The sequence below is a fragment of the Phallusia mammillata genome, chromosome 3, assembly GCF_965637545.1.
Source record: "Phallusia mammillata chromosome 3, kaPhaMamm4.hap1.1, whole genome shotgun sequence".
Taxonomy (NCBI): domain Eukaryota; kingdom Metazoa; phylum Chordata; class Ascidiacea; order Phlebobranchia; family Ascidiidae; genus Phallusia; species Phallusia mammillata.
In genome coordinates, this window is record NC_137254.1 from 20,620,201 (window position 1) to 20,633,838 (window position 13,638).

A 13,638-nucleotide genomic window follows, 5' to 3' on the forward strand; every position below is an offset into this window, starting at 1 on the left:
ATTGAACCTCTAAAACCGGTTTGCGGGTTCGGATTCGGCTTCGGGTTCAGTTCCGGTTCGACTCTCTGTTTGCAATTCTTGACTTCCAGTTAAATTCTTTCTATTCTTTAGATAAAATGTCTTGATTTTACTTTTTAAATGTAGTCGCCATGTTGTTGAAAAATAATTGTAAGGGGCCCAGAATCGTTACTTTTCACGTCGTTTTCGGTCTTAAATATCATAAAGTATGTTTTTTACCAAACAAAACATCACACCCTTATTAACGATACAGGTAATATAATGTACGCTAAGCGTGGAAAATAAAATTATATTGTGCAAAACAATAAGAGCAGACTATAGCGTACATTCGTACAATTACGTGCGAAAATTCACAGTAACTAATAAGAACAATTGTCCGATAGCCTAAATTTTACTACACTGTTAGTATTTGTTTCACAAGTTAGTTGTGCACTTAATTTACATTGGCATACACAATTGATTAACGTGTTTACATGCTGATTTTATGACAAAAGGCAACAACGAGGTGATAAAAAAGGGTAACATGGTTGAACAAAATATAGTGCGTGTTTGGAGCAGTGTGTTTCAAAGTGAGGCGAAAGCAATAAATAATTCGATATTTGACGGGGATCAGGTGATGCGTTTCTCGATTGGTAAAAAGACACTGTTTAAAAAGACGTAAAATTAATAATTAAGACCCTATGGTCTGCATATATATTAAGTGCCAATTATCACAGTGAAAAATTAGATTGAAAACGCATATTTTTTCAGAAAATACACTATAGGCCTACAACTCAAGGAACTGTGGGCAACATATGGCTGTTGGGTGTAAACTCTGTATATCATTGCGAAAACATAAAAAGAGTAAATGGACTCGCAAGAGTTTGTGCTCAATGAGGGGTGAAAATCCGCAAAAACGTCAGTAAATCACAAATTCCACAGGAAAGTGATCACTGATGTCCTTGGCCTACAGAAAAAAAAAATAGTTATGGAATTTAGCACCAATGGAAGAAGAACTAAACAACGCCAATAACGGGAGTATAATAGTCGACCAAATAGGCCAGACTGACGAGTAGCGTTGTGTTGCTGTGAATAAATTTAGTCTACTTTAATGTTGAGAACACACACATGAATTTCAATGGTTTTCTTGACTACACAAATATTTTTGTTGAACCACTTCGCTTTGTAATTAAAGCGCTTGAATGCTTTTGAGTAGAAGTTGCTTAGATCAAAAGAAACATGGTTCATGAGACAGGGTTGTACGTAGTTTTAAACTAGATTGTTGACCGTAGTTCGTGGTATAGCAACATTGCCATTTCATTCCATTACAATCACATCTAATGTATCTTCATAGCATTGTAATTCCGTCGCAATCTACACTAAACCGCTTTGCTGTCATGACATTTCACGTCCCAAGTGATGAAATTACTGCTTTAAAATTACACAAGGGAATTATATTGTTTCAACGCTCGGCCGGGTTACACTGTATGTTGTATTGGCCATTCAGCCAAAAGTTTTTCACGTGGGTATAATATATTCTTGGGGTTGGCTCATAATGGACTTTATCATGTGCACTTAGATTTTACTTACCAGCTCTTCGTCAATTTCATATTCTTGATCGTACCGAAAAACTGTCGCACAGCAGGAGTTTTGTTGAAGCTCATCACCAGCAACTATAACTCTACAACAAAAACCGTATAAGTCATTTACCAATGACGCATCTGCATGCGTCAAACACTTGAGTAAATCCCTGAATATATTCAAATGAGACGAGAAACACTTAGTCACTCAAGCCTTTGTGATTCATGACAAACAAGCAAAAGGAAACGAATATGCCGTGTATTTGACTGATGCTAATTTCGAAAATTTGCGAAATCAGTAAAGTCTGTAAACATTGCGAAATTGTTGGTATGTGTAACGACAAATCCTTTTCACAGACTCTTAACATATGTATAACCTAATGAATAAAATGGAAACTAGCGTTATTACAAGCCAGTGTGACCATAGCCAGTTTTATTACTAAAAATAAACGCATCAAAGGCATCAGAAGTGTTATATATATGGGAAGAAAAGCTCGTTCAAAAATAGAAGTATTATATAAATGGAAAACCATTTCTCCCATTAAATATACGTTTTGCAAACCTATCATATGCACAGTCTGAATTTCCAACGGTAGTATCAACGTCATCAGCAATAAGCCAATTAAATCTTGGATCACTTTTCAGTTTTACTTGGTCCCAACAACTTTTGCAGACATACGAACAGTCCGCGTTCAAATCTCCAGCAATGACCGCATCCTAAACGATTTTTTAATTGTAAAAATAAATGTTATGAAAGTGTGCATACCAACAGCTAGTAAACTTTACATGTCAGTGTAGAGTCAAGTTTACCACAATGGATTATGCAAGATGTCCATAAATTGGGATTTTGCTACTCCAATGGGGTTTCTCGACGCAGTACTTTATGGTTCAATTTCTTTATCAATCAAACCCTTTGTACGTTTAAAACACGCTTCAGTTAAATCTATGGCCCACCAATTCGGTTGACAAGGGCACCTTTATAAACTTGTTCGCCCGACAAACAAAATGACAAGCGCAAATGAATCTATTCAATATGTAACATTGTTTCCCACCGGTCCGTAAGCCTCAACCGATTCATTGTACACGTCAATCAAGTGGTTCATTTCCGCTATAGCGTCAGATGGCTTAGCGTGCATCGGTATGAATGTGAAAGCTCTCTGCTGGCCTGCAACACAAAAACATGTGACAAATCCTTTTCACAGACTCTTAAACCTGTCAACAAGATTTTACAAACGACCTTTCTCACTGTGTAATTTTTACATGTACAGTTATGATTGCAACGTTAGTTCCAGTAAATGCCCAACAAATAGGTGATGTTAGGTCTGAAGGTTTTCCGTGGTAAAAACACTGGTTAATAACACGAACACAGTTTTGACCACAGGTTTAATTATCACTTCTAAAAACAAAGACATAACAAACGTAAAAGTGTGGATTTTAAACTTGAATCTAAATATGAATTGACAAAGTGATGAGCTTCATAAGAGGCGTAAACTAAGAATTTTGAACTCTTTTACACTGACCGACATCCGTTTTTCGACGGAACCTTATGACAACTGGTTCTCTTTCAAAAACATCATCGTCATCAGCGTTTTGATACATGTGTTCGATTTCGAGCTTGTCCTTTCTATAGAATTACAAAAAATCGTTAAGTGGTTAAGATCGGCATATATCTGGCAATTTGATTAAAACATGTCAATTGATTCAGTGCACTGAGTCATCCCCTGTTCGTCAAATCACTTCATTTAAATTCTTGCAAAATTAGTTGTAGGAATTCATGACTAACGAAACTTGTAAAATAAATTCTATATATTATATACAAGTTAGCAAAGCGCCCAACCAGATGTTTACATGTATTAATTGACTTATCGCGTTTTTTTTGAAATATTACTTGTAAATAAAACCATATTGTTCCTTGGAAGACGATCTTCCCACCCTGAGGCCAACTTCAGACTCATAGAGACCTTCTGTAGCCTCATTTAGTTGTTCAACCAATGTAGGGAACGCTGTTTCTTTTGAATCACGAATTTCTTGAACCACAACAAGATCGTAGCGGGCCAAAATCTATAAAATACTCCTTTTCGAACATGCTCAAGCAGATTACAATTAGAAGGGTAAAATTACAAACGTTATGTCATAGATTGGTTTCATGTAGTTTTAAACTAAAAAGTAATGTTCTTTGGGCTAAGCATTTTAAAAATTAACAACAGGCCATATTGTGATCAACATTTGTAAACACAAATACTAATGCCCCCTAAGGTAGATAATAGTTACTAAATCTTATGAACAGAAAATTCGGAAAGTTGTGGACGATATACTTCCTAGTAATACTGTGAGTTGAGGCTACGTATGAAAGAAAATTATTTAACTTGAGAACAACTTAATAAATTAGCTATTCAAAGACATTTTAAAGTAAGTTTACTTGAAAAACAGGTTCGACACAAAACACTTTTACCTTCACCAAATAGTACATCACATCATCTTTTGACGCTTTGCTTTGCCCAAAGACTTGAACGTTAAATGCTCCAACTAGCAAACGACCATCACACCCTGCTTCACAATGATCAAGTTCGGATAAGGTGAGACCAGAAAGTAACAGACATAAGAGAAGGGTAATGGGAACTCGCAGTAACATATTGACCTTAGAAATTTTGAGTATAAAATTTCCCTAGAGTAAATCTGTCAGCATTTAGGTAACGGCTGTATTCCACGTGCTGGAGTAACTGTTTAACCAACAACTACAAGCACATATTTAAACTGTTGCTTTCAAAACGGGACTTTGTATACTATTACATGATAAAACTATCTCAAAGGTGTGTACAATACTAAAACAGCCCTTAGTTCGCTCATATTATAAACCTGATTCTGCTGGCAATGTATTTGATAAAAAAAATGTATTTGGTGTAACCTATATAGAATACATCATACAGACGTTTCAATTGAAGATGACAACAGAGATTGTTGAAATGTCTGTATATGAAGTATTCTATATACACCAGTACTTTATGTTTATGATTAAATTTTAGACTTCTACTTGGGTAACAAGCACTTTATTTCAAGCAAGTAGTAGCAAGATGTGTAGCATATATTTAAAGCTGCACTTATAATATTTCTTCAGAAGCTTACTTTATCATCCACATTTCTTCATGCTAGCATATATGCATTCAAATTTAAGCCTCAATACAACCCTCTGACAGTCTTTCAAACGGTACCTACGCAAGAACGTGGCCCGTCACATAGAAACTGTTTCTATTCACTTCGATAAGCCTCATATGAAGCAACTTCCTTTAGAATACGGCACCTACTCTTTGTGCCCATTGTTTTTCCATCTACACATCGCAAACGGCGACTGGAGATATTAAGCGACACAATTCAGTGTCCGTTTCATATTTGTGTAGCTCAGTTCTCTTGTCGAACAGGAGAGAAGCAAATTTATTCTGTGCGTTTGTTAATGAGTAACGACTGTTCACAAACACTTCAACAACATATGACCACATACCACCGACTCAATGAGCTCGTAAAATTATGAATCATCAATATTTTATGACTAGAAGTGACCATCGCTTATAAATCCCTAAAATTACTTGAATTAGAAAAACATTTTTTTTTACTTTTTTCTCTCAAAGGTTGAATTTTAATGCATTTCGAGTACATTTCAAAGTGTTCTTTTGCAAATTTACATTCAATCGCATAGATTCGGAACTTCTGCGCATAAACACACTCAAAATATATAAAAAATAGTGGACTACACTAAAGTAACAAGCCGTTATGGCAGGGTTTCGACACTTGAAAATTCACGGTTCTATTTTGTAAGAGAATGTGACTTCCACTTGCTTACACAACATTAATGTTAGGTTAATAATTGAAATCTATCGAGTACCGTGAAATCACATAAACTAGTAGAGCGATTGTCCAGGCTTCAAGCAAATAAAAGTCAGACGAGTATGGCGCAACTGGGTAGATGCTTAGTAACATATTTGCACTGCTAATTAGAGGATTACTGTTCATATTTTTCTGTTCGAAGGTCAATTACTACTAGAGATGTACCGAATATTAGGTTTCGGCCGACCCGAAAGTTATCCGATTCGGTACATCTCTAAATATTACTCCACGGTCATTGACTATGTAACTTCCTTAGTAACAAAATGGCACATTGCATCATAATGAGTGTAAAGCGGTTGAGTGTAAAGCGGTTCCTCCTTCACGACCTTTTGCTAAAGTTTAGTTGTAATTGATGCATAAGATTCTTTTGCGGGTAATTTTTGCTGTTTTATTTGGGACGCTAAGGCGTTCACAAAGATTAAACAAGTAAAATAAATATCAGCAATAAAAAAGTAACTATTCTAAACTTATAATTTATCAAAGTGTTATGTTTCGATATATCCCTCTTGGCCTATTATAATAGGACAACGTAAATAATAACACAAAGATATCCGACGCAATAATGCTCTTTTTCAAATCGAACCCCGAATACGACGCGAAGTTAGATTTGTCAAAATGAAATTGCGTCACAAACGTGACCGAGTGTGAACTCAAACCCTATAATCAGCTCCGTAACATTTAAAACTTAAACCCGAACCAGGCACGAACCGAAATATGACCCAAAACGTCCGGCTTGACGTTACAACTCTGATGTGAATAATCTCTTTAGTCACTTCCTAGTATCTCACGTGCTTTATCTTTTTAGTGATTGAGATATAGTTTCGCAACTTTATGGGTTATCCTTTCGTTGCCAACACATGCCGTTTTAGATCAGAATGACGTGGACACTTCATTTGGCGAAGTTGTCCAGCATCAAACACATAACATCATCAACATATACTTTCGTTTGTTCAGAGTTGCACATCGAGTCGGGTTTATCCTAATGGGTTCGGACGGGATTAGGGCTAAATTTTAAAACAAATCAGAGCTAAATTGTTTGCAATAGACGTGTTGCACGTGGGATCACTAAAACCGTTGGTCAAACCTCGTTGGTGTATCTATTTTGGCAGGTTATATTCAGTAATTTAACCTCGACTGGAACAACGCAATCTGTTACTCTACGTCAGGTGTGTGCTTGCAATCCTACTATGGTTCACAAACCTTTCTGAAAAAAGAAGTGATTTCTTGCCTTAACGAAGTGTATGAACAAGGACCGGGCGTAAAACTGACCAAACCGCAAGTATGAACAGTGTGAACGAATTTATTGGATCCTATAAATTGTGACAATTCGCGTAAACCAGAGTTGTAAGTCGGGCCGAGCTTATCGGGCCGGGTTCGGGCTCAAGGTCTCTTCAAAAAGGGGCTTAAATTTGGCCTGACTTTACACTCTGTGTCAGTATTTAAAAAAAAAGATTAACTATTACCCAGTTGCTGGACCTGCCCTAATGTCAAACAGCCCTAAAACCCCTTGTTCAAGACCAGTTGTCTATTGTGTTTGTTGTATTGCTCTTTCCTGAGTCTTCATTGTTATGGTCTGTCAATCAAACCAGCGATTTGTGATGGTTTTATTTAACCATGTCAACTAATTCTATCAAAGCGAACCCTTTTTGAGACGCCGAAACCTGTTGTTCATACTGGTACAAAATCGTGATTTCTTGCGGCGAAAACCGTCTGGTGAACGACATTTTTTGCCCATCAGTGTAAATGCGCAGAGTATGAACACCTGGTGAGACACCACATGAAAGTGCCTTCGTGTGAGCAGGTATATAGTCTCGCCTATGCTTGAACAGTCTATAGGGTTACTTTGGAGACATAAAAAAACCAGAATCTGCAAAAAACACAAATAAGATACGTACTGAGGCAAAAAAGCTACTGATCACGAACCAGTTGTGTGCATATTCAAGTTGTTGATCGTCACAGTAACGAATCAGAAATCACATATACGGGTTTAAGAATAAAAATTAATCGTTTTTGCATCAAACGCCCCCAACAATTGTTCTTATACCGTGTTTATAACCGAATTAAACAACCACTGGTGAAATTTAAAAACGAAGATTTCAATTTGTTTACGAGATGGGCTATTGAGTAAAAATGTAAACGCGACTGAACGTGGCAGATGGAGAACGAAAGCAGGACATCAAATAAGCACGACCACCTTTTATGTAAAACGCATTTATTCATTTGAACATGCATTTAAGGAATAAAGAATACATAAATGGCTCGAACAATATCAAAAAAACGTTTTGTAAACTAAGAAAAACATATAAATAAACTCTGTGACACAAAAACTTTTTACTCTCTACAATGGATACTAATTGAGGGAATAAAACTGTACTGTTGAAAAAAAAACTTTAAGTGCCAAATACAAAATACCTAGCGGTAACAGTTTTAACAAAAAGGTGATCATTTTTTAATAATTTTCGAAAAGTTTAAACTAAACCGTTTTGTTAACAAATAAATGTAAATTCAAAGGTTGTTTGGATTTACATAAAACGTGTTTACTTTTAACTTCAGGTATGTAATTCTTTAGTTATTTGCATGTCTACAACTTGCTGCTTTAAAGGCATTAATTCACGTGTTGAGGCGATAATAAGTTAGGTAACAATCAACGGAACGCAGCTACACAGAATAAAATGCAAACAAGGTACGTGTACGTGAAAAATATAAAATTGCTGATAAGGACCGATTGCGTACGTATTTAAGTTGTTGGTCGTCACAGTGACGAATCAAATTAAAAATCGTTTTGTACAGTACTCAAGCAAAAAAATCTGGAGGTTACACTGGATTTAGATTACGTCTAAAAAATAGGCGCATTTCGAATGCGAGCATTACACATTTCATGCAAATAAACTTAAGATATAGAAACACTTAGTCCACGGATGGATTTAAAGCCACAATCGATGCATTACTGGATCTGTCATAACTTCGATGAATAATACCAGAAATACATAAGACGTAACCCAACAGTCGGCTAAATATCCAAGAAGTTGGCTTCTTATGATCAGACCCCACGATTATATTGTTTTGTCCGGTTTAGACAAATGGTGCTTTGTAAAGTTTAAGGTTGGCTTACACTTCAGTGAATCAGAAATTCCACGGGAAAATGGTCACTGATGTCTTTGGCCTATATAAAAAGACAAAACAAAAAGATTATATGCTACTCGAAAATAAAATACAAGTTCAGGGTAATGAGAAAAGGCTTGTAATTAAATGACAATATTTCGAGGACATCTTTTTCATTTTAAACCTAATTTGGAACCACAATTTGTTGCCTTTCCTCCTCAAAACATTTCGATGTGTTTTTCTATTTTACAAGTCATTTCCGCTTATGAGTTTACCACATCAGCATAATAAGAGGAAAGTACAGAAACTAATTAACAACCATTAAGACACAAAATTGGCCATTGCGTACGCGTGAGCTCAAAAAAATACATGATATTTCACATCATTCCGTATTCTTGGTCGTGTCGCTTACTAGCTCATAATCCAGCGAATAATCATTATCGTACCGGAAGACGGTCGCACAGCAAGAGTTTTCTTGAAGTTGATCACCGGCCACTATAACTCTGTCATATAAAAAAACGTTTTAAACAAGTTAAACAATAGCGACATCTAGATGCGTCAAACCAGGGTTGTAAGTCGGGCCGGGTTCAGGTTCGGGCTTAGCATTCTTTAAAAAAGCGGGCTTGATTCGGGCCTGACTTTACACTCTGTGTCAGTGTTTTTTTGAATAAATTTAACCAGCTAAGTAGCCAGTTGCTGGACCTGACCTAATGTCAAACAGCCATAAAATGCCTTGTTGTCTTGGTCTTTCCCGAGACTGCAATGTATAGGCCTATCAACCAGAAAACGAGGTTTGGACCGGGAAACAAACACACCTGTTGACAAGAACTTCTTGTGATAACTAGTAGGCTACGAGCGTGTTATGGCTAAATATTTTGTCCACGCAAGCGCAAAATTTGAGGCAACAATTATAAGTAACTATTTTATAACATATGAAAACGTTGCTAGCACATCAAAACAGTACTGAAACATACAAGAAATATTGAAAAAAAATCATCCCAAAATTATCACTTCGGAAAAAAATAGTCTTTGATTGTACAAACCTATCGTAAGCACAGTCTGATTTTCCCACAGTGGTGTCAACATCATCAGGAATTAGCCACTTAAATCTAGGATCACTTTTTAATTTTACTTTCTCCCAACAACTTTTGCAAACAAACGTACACGCGGCATTCAAATCTCCAGCAATAATGGCATCCTAAAACCAAACTCAGTTAGCATTTAGCCATCGCTGCATTTGTTTCAAACACCCATACCTCTCCGTATTGGTCAACTGATTCATCGTACACGTCAATCAAGTGGTTCATTTCTGCTATAGCGTCAGATGGCTTAGCGTGCATTGGTATAAAGGTAAACTCTCTTTGCTGACCTGCAACATAAGACACATGGAAATTCTGTCCATCACTATTAGTAAATTGGTGCAGGACTGAAAGCATTTGCATTGTTTTGCTTTCAAAAAAAGAAAAAGAGAATTTACGCTTTGATGTTTTCGTAGAAGTTTTGCTTGCAACCAAACGTTTGTATACGTTTGAAAACAATGCACCCACATCTTTGATTAGTTAAAGTTTGCAAAAACTTTCAAAATGACATGAATACAGTAAAATATTAGTTAAAATTGTTGCACACTCACTATTAAAAATGTTTTTTGATAATTATATGTGACACGTATATGTGACAAACAATAGAGTTTTCCGAAAAAACATAAGCCAAACAACAAATGTAGTTTCGTACTTCTTGTTTCATACGATTCTCGCTCTATACCTGTTATGTGCAAAACCTCTAACCACTGTGTAAAAAAAGCACCACGCAAAAACTTAAAACAACCATTTACAAGTTTTATACACTCACCGGCTTTTGTAATTCGACGAAACCTCACAACAAGTGGTTCCCGTTCAAAAACGTCGTAGACGTCAGATCTTTGATACATGCTCTTTACTTCTAACTTGTCCCGTCTAAATTTTCAAAGATACAGTCACAACTCATTTAGATGTTTTGATCACTCAAAGCCCTAAGCTAAGATTCAAAGTGCAAATTATATGACCACAATTCTTTATTATCTTGATGCATCTTTTTTGCTTCGAGGAATACTAGGTAGCTTGATGAGCATTTACCGAAAGAGTGGTAGCCTACATTGTATCAATGTTAAACGTAATCTTTATTGATATTGTTTTAAACTTTTAAGAAGTCAAGTCAACTTTTTTATATTTTGAAAGCCGGTTTTGCTGAGTAAACTTACCTGTATATGAAACCATACTGTTCCTTCGATACCGTTCTTCCTACTCTGTTTCCAATTGCGAATTCATACAGACCTTCTGTGCCCTGATTTAATTGTTCAACCAAGGCAGGAAACGCTGTTTGCTGCGAATCACGAATTTCTTGAACCAGAACAAGATCGTAGCGAGCCAATATCTATAAAAAATATTGTTGGTATTTCACAAAGCATACTACTTCCGCTTTGAGTTGGAACAGCTTAAAACACCATGTGATGATGGTGGCAATGTGATTACAAATCGAATTTAATACACCTTAATGTGCAGGAATGTGTTGCGCATAAGTTATTCAAATTTACAGGTAGCTTTTTACCTTCACCAAAAAGCGCATCACATTATCTTTGGACGCTTTGCTTTGTCCAAAGACTTGAATGTTGAATGCCCCAACGAGTAAACTACCTTCACATCCATTTTCGCAATGTTCAAGTTTGGATAAGGTTGGACCAGTAAAGAATACAAATAACAGCAGTGTAAACGGAACACGTAGCAACATTTGGGCCATAAATTAAAGAACAGGTTCTATTGTTCGAAGAACAGTATAATGTAAAACTTACCACATGTACACAACCTTTTAAAAAAATAAATGCAGTGCGTGTGAAACGAAACTTGTTTTAAAGTGTATAGCGCATTGGCCTCGACGGCATCTAAGTGCACCTGTGCACGCATGCGTTTTCTGATTAGCTGTGTTCAACACAGGGCCCACAGTTCTTATTTCATAGAATATATACGTTTGTTTACCTACAGTTTTATGTGAAAATAGCAACTGACAATAGCGTAATATCAGTCTTAACATTGATATTTAGTTGCTTAGTATTTTTCACAAACTTGATGCTTGTGTCGCGAGAATTTAGAGCATTTTTGCAAAATGCTTAGGTCGCGAGAATTTAGAGCAATTTTTTTAGGGTCGCGCTAAAAAGTATTTGCGGACCCCTGATCTATGTTACGAAATACCAATCTTAATGCCTCGGTTATTGATGGATCCTCGTCGTGTCTGCTTTAACTTGTTGAATGCTGTCTGAGACACGAAGCCGTACTGTAACTTTCAGTTGTATTCTTGAATAAATTCGACAGCATAATCGCTTTCACATAATCCGGTAAAACTCTGATCCACTGAGAACAATGAACCAGGGAAACACACTCCCCCTCTCTGCCCTTTTGAGGCGAAAAACAGCACTATTTATGTTTCGTATTTTACTCACAATGCAACAATAAACTTCTTCTCTTTTTACATAAATTACTATTGCTAATGTTACATTTAACTGGGCAAAGGCCATATTGGAGTCAATAATATCAAAAACATGAACATTGACGGCAGTGGGAAAGAAAACGTATAACTGCGAAATACAAGGCAAACTGTCTAAAAATGGACTCGGACGAAAATATGAGTCACCCATACAACCAAAACATGTAGTGGAAAACCGTGCGAAATGTTCATTTTGTGGACTATTTTATGTTTATTCTCTATATTGGCTGCAAACGCCGCTTTAATGCAGCGTACAAAAGTATAACGTTAACTCGTGTGAAATATCGCATTTTATCTATACGGTCTGCTATTAACATTGCAACCAATTAACCTAAATTCTGAAGGGAAGCACAGTATATACGGTATTTACCCAATGGATTAAGTTTTGTCATTCTAGCTATCATCGTTTTTTTTTCACCACAGCTTCCTACTGCGTTTGGATATGAAGCTTATTAACCCAAATCAATTTGAAACGTTTTATACCACCCAACAACAGCTTTCTGATTGGCGAAGCCTTTTATTTAAACACTAAGGCTAGTGTTTTGGAAACTTCTTAATAATTGACCGCAGATAACATTAGTCTTACTTCGGGTTTCGTTAAAAGTAACTTATTGCACATTTAAAGGAGTAACACACTTGATTATTAAACACTGAGAGTTAATATGTCGTGACATTAAAATTGGCGTCAAACACTACTAATCTGCTATGCAATCGGACTCGTACGAACTGTTGTTTTAATATGCGACAGAACAAACGCTGAGAAACCAAATATGTTAAAAACAGCTACATCAGATTTCTGATCATTTTTCATTGAAAGACATACAACCCCTGAATTACCACTACGTCTGACACTTGCCCAATTCTACTTTCTTTACAAAGAATTATGTATTAAAACTGGCACTTTTGCTTGCTAAGAGCTTCGGCTCAGTTGAAACGGTTGTACCTATAAAGTGTTTGCGACACTTGGAATTTGAGGCTTAAATCACTGGTAACCGAAGTAAACTGATACACGTATAAACTGCACAATGATTGAGTAAATCACGATACTGCGACAAGAATACGTTACTGTTATTTCCGGAAAAAAAACACGCTTAGCTATATAGTGAACAGGAAACCACGTACTAAATTAATCTTAGCTTAGTCATTACACGTAATCGTAGATAAATCAGTCGCAACAGCAACATAAATACCAGCTATAACTTTGTTTTGATTAGCCATAACGTATTTTGTAAAAACTCTGATCATTAAGAATAATAAGTCAGCAATGTTCTGTTTAACCGTTGAATTGACATACCTGGGGTTTCTATCCTTGCATATGTAATTTACGACCTGCTTTGAGATTTGATACTGCTCGTGATCTGTATAAGCTTTACAGTGGCACTCGTTGGCTGTAATTTGCCATTGTCCTGTTCACACACATTGCCTGTAAGCGGATGAAATGAGCAGTTTGGTTTTACAAACAGCCCTGTAGCCTGGGGCATGTCTATATTGTGTGTTGTTTTAATTTACTAGGATACTTTACTTGCTAATAAAAATTGTTCAAATCACTTTTGCGGCAATATTAAAA

General features: G+C 36.2%; 1 protein-coding gene across 1 annotated transcript; it reads right to left on the minus strand.

Moving 5' to 3' along the window:
• Positions 1-293: 293 nt before the first annotated feature.
• On the minus strand, positions 294-13,359 carry LOC145219809 (uncharacterized). Its single transcript, XM_080087118.1, has 14 exons — positions 11,142-13,359; positions 10,795-10,967; positions 10,407-10,510; positions 9,815-9,927; positions 9,602-9,756; positions 8,971-9,061; positions 8,584-8,619; positions 4,030-4,242; positions 3,466-3,638; positions 3,098-3,201; positions 2,630-2,742; positions 2,140-2,294; positions 1,588-1,678; positions 294-964 (listed from the first exon to the last, which is right to left on the minus strand). Exons 1-14 carry the CDS (start codon positions 11,328-11,330, stop codon positions 917-919), a joined length of 1,758 nt encoding a protein of 585 aa, XP_079943244.1. The 5' UTR covers positions 11,331-13,359; the 3' UTR covers positions 294-916.
• Positions 13,360-13,638: the final 279 nt, after the last annotated feature.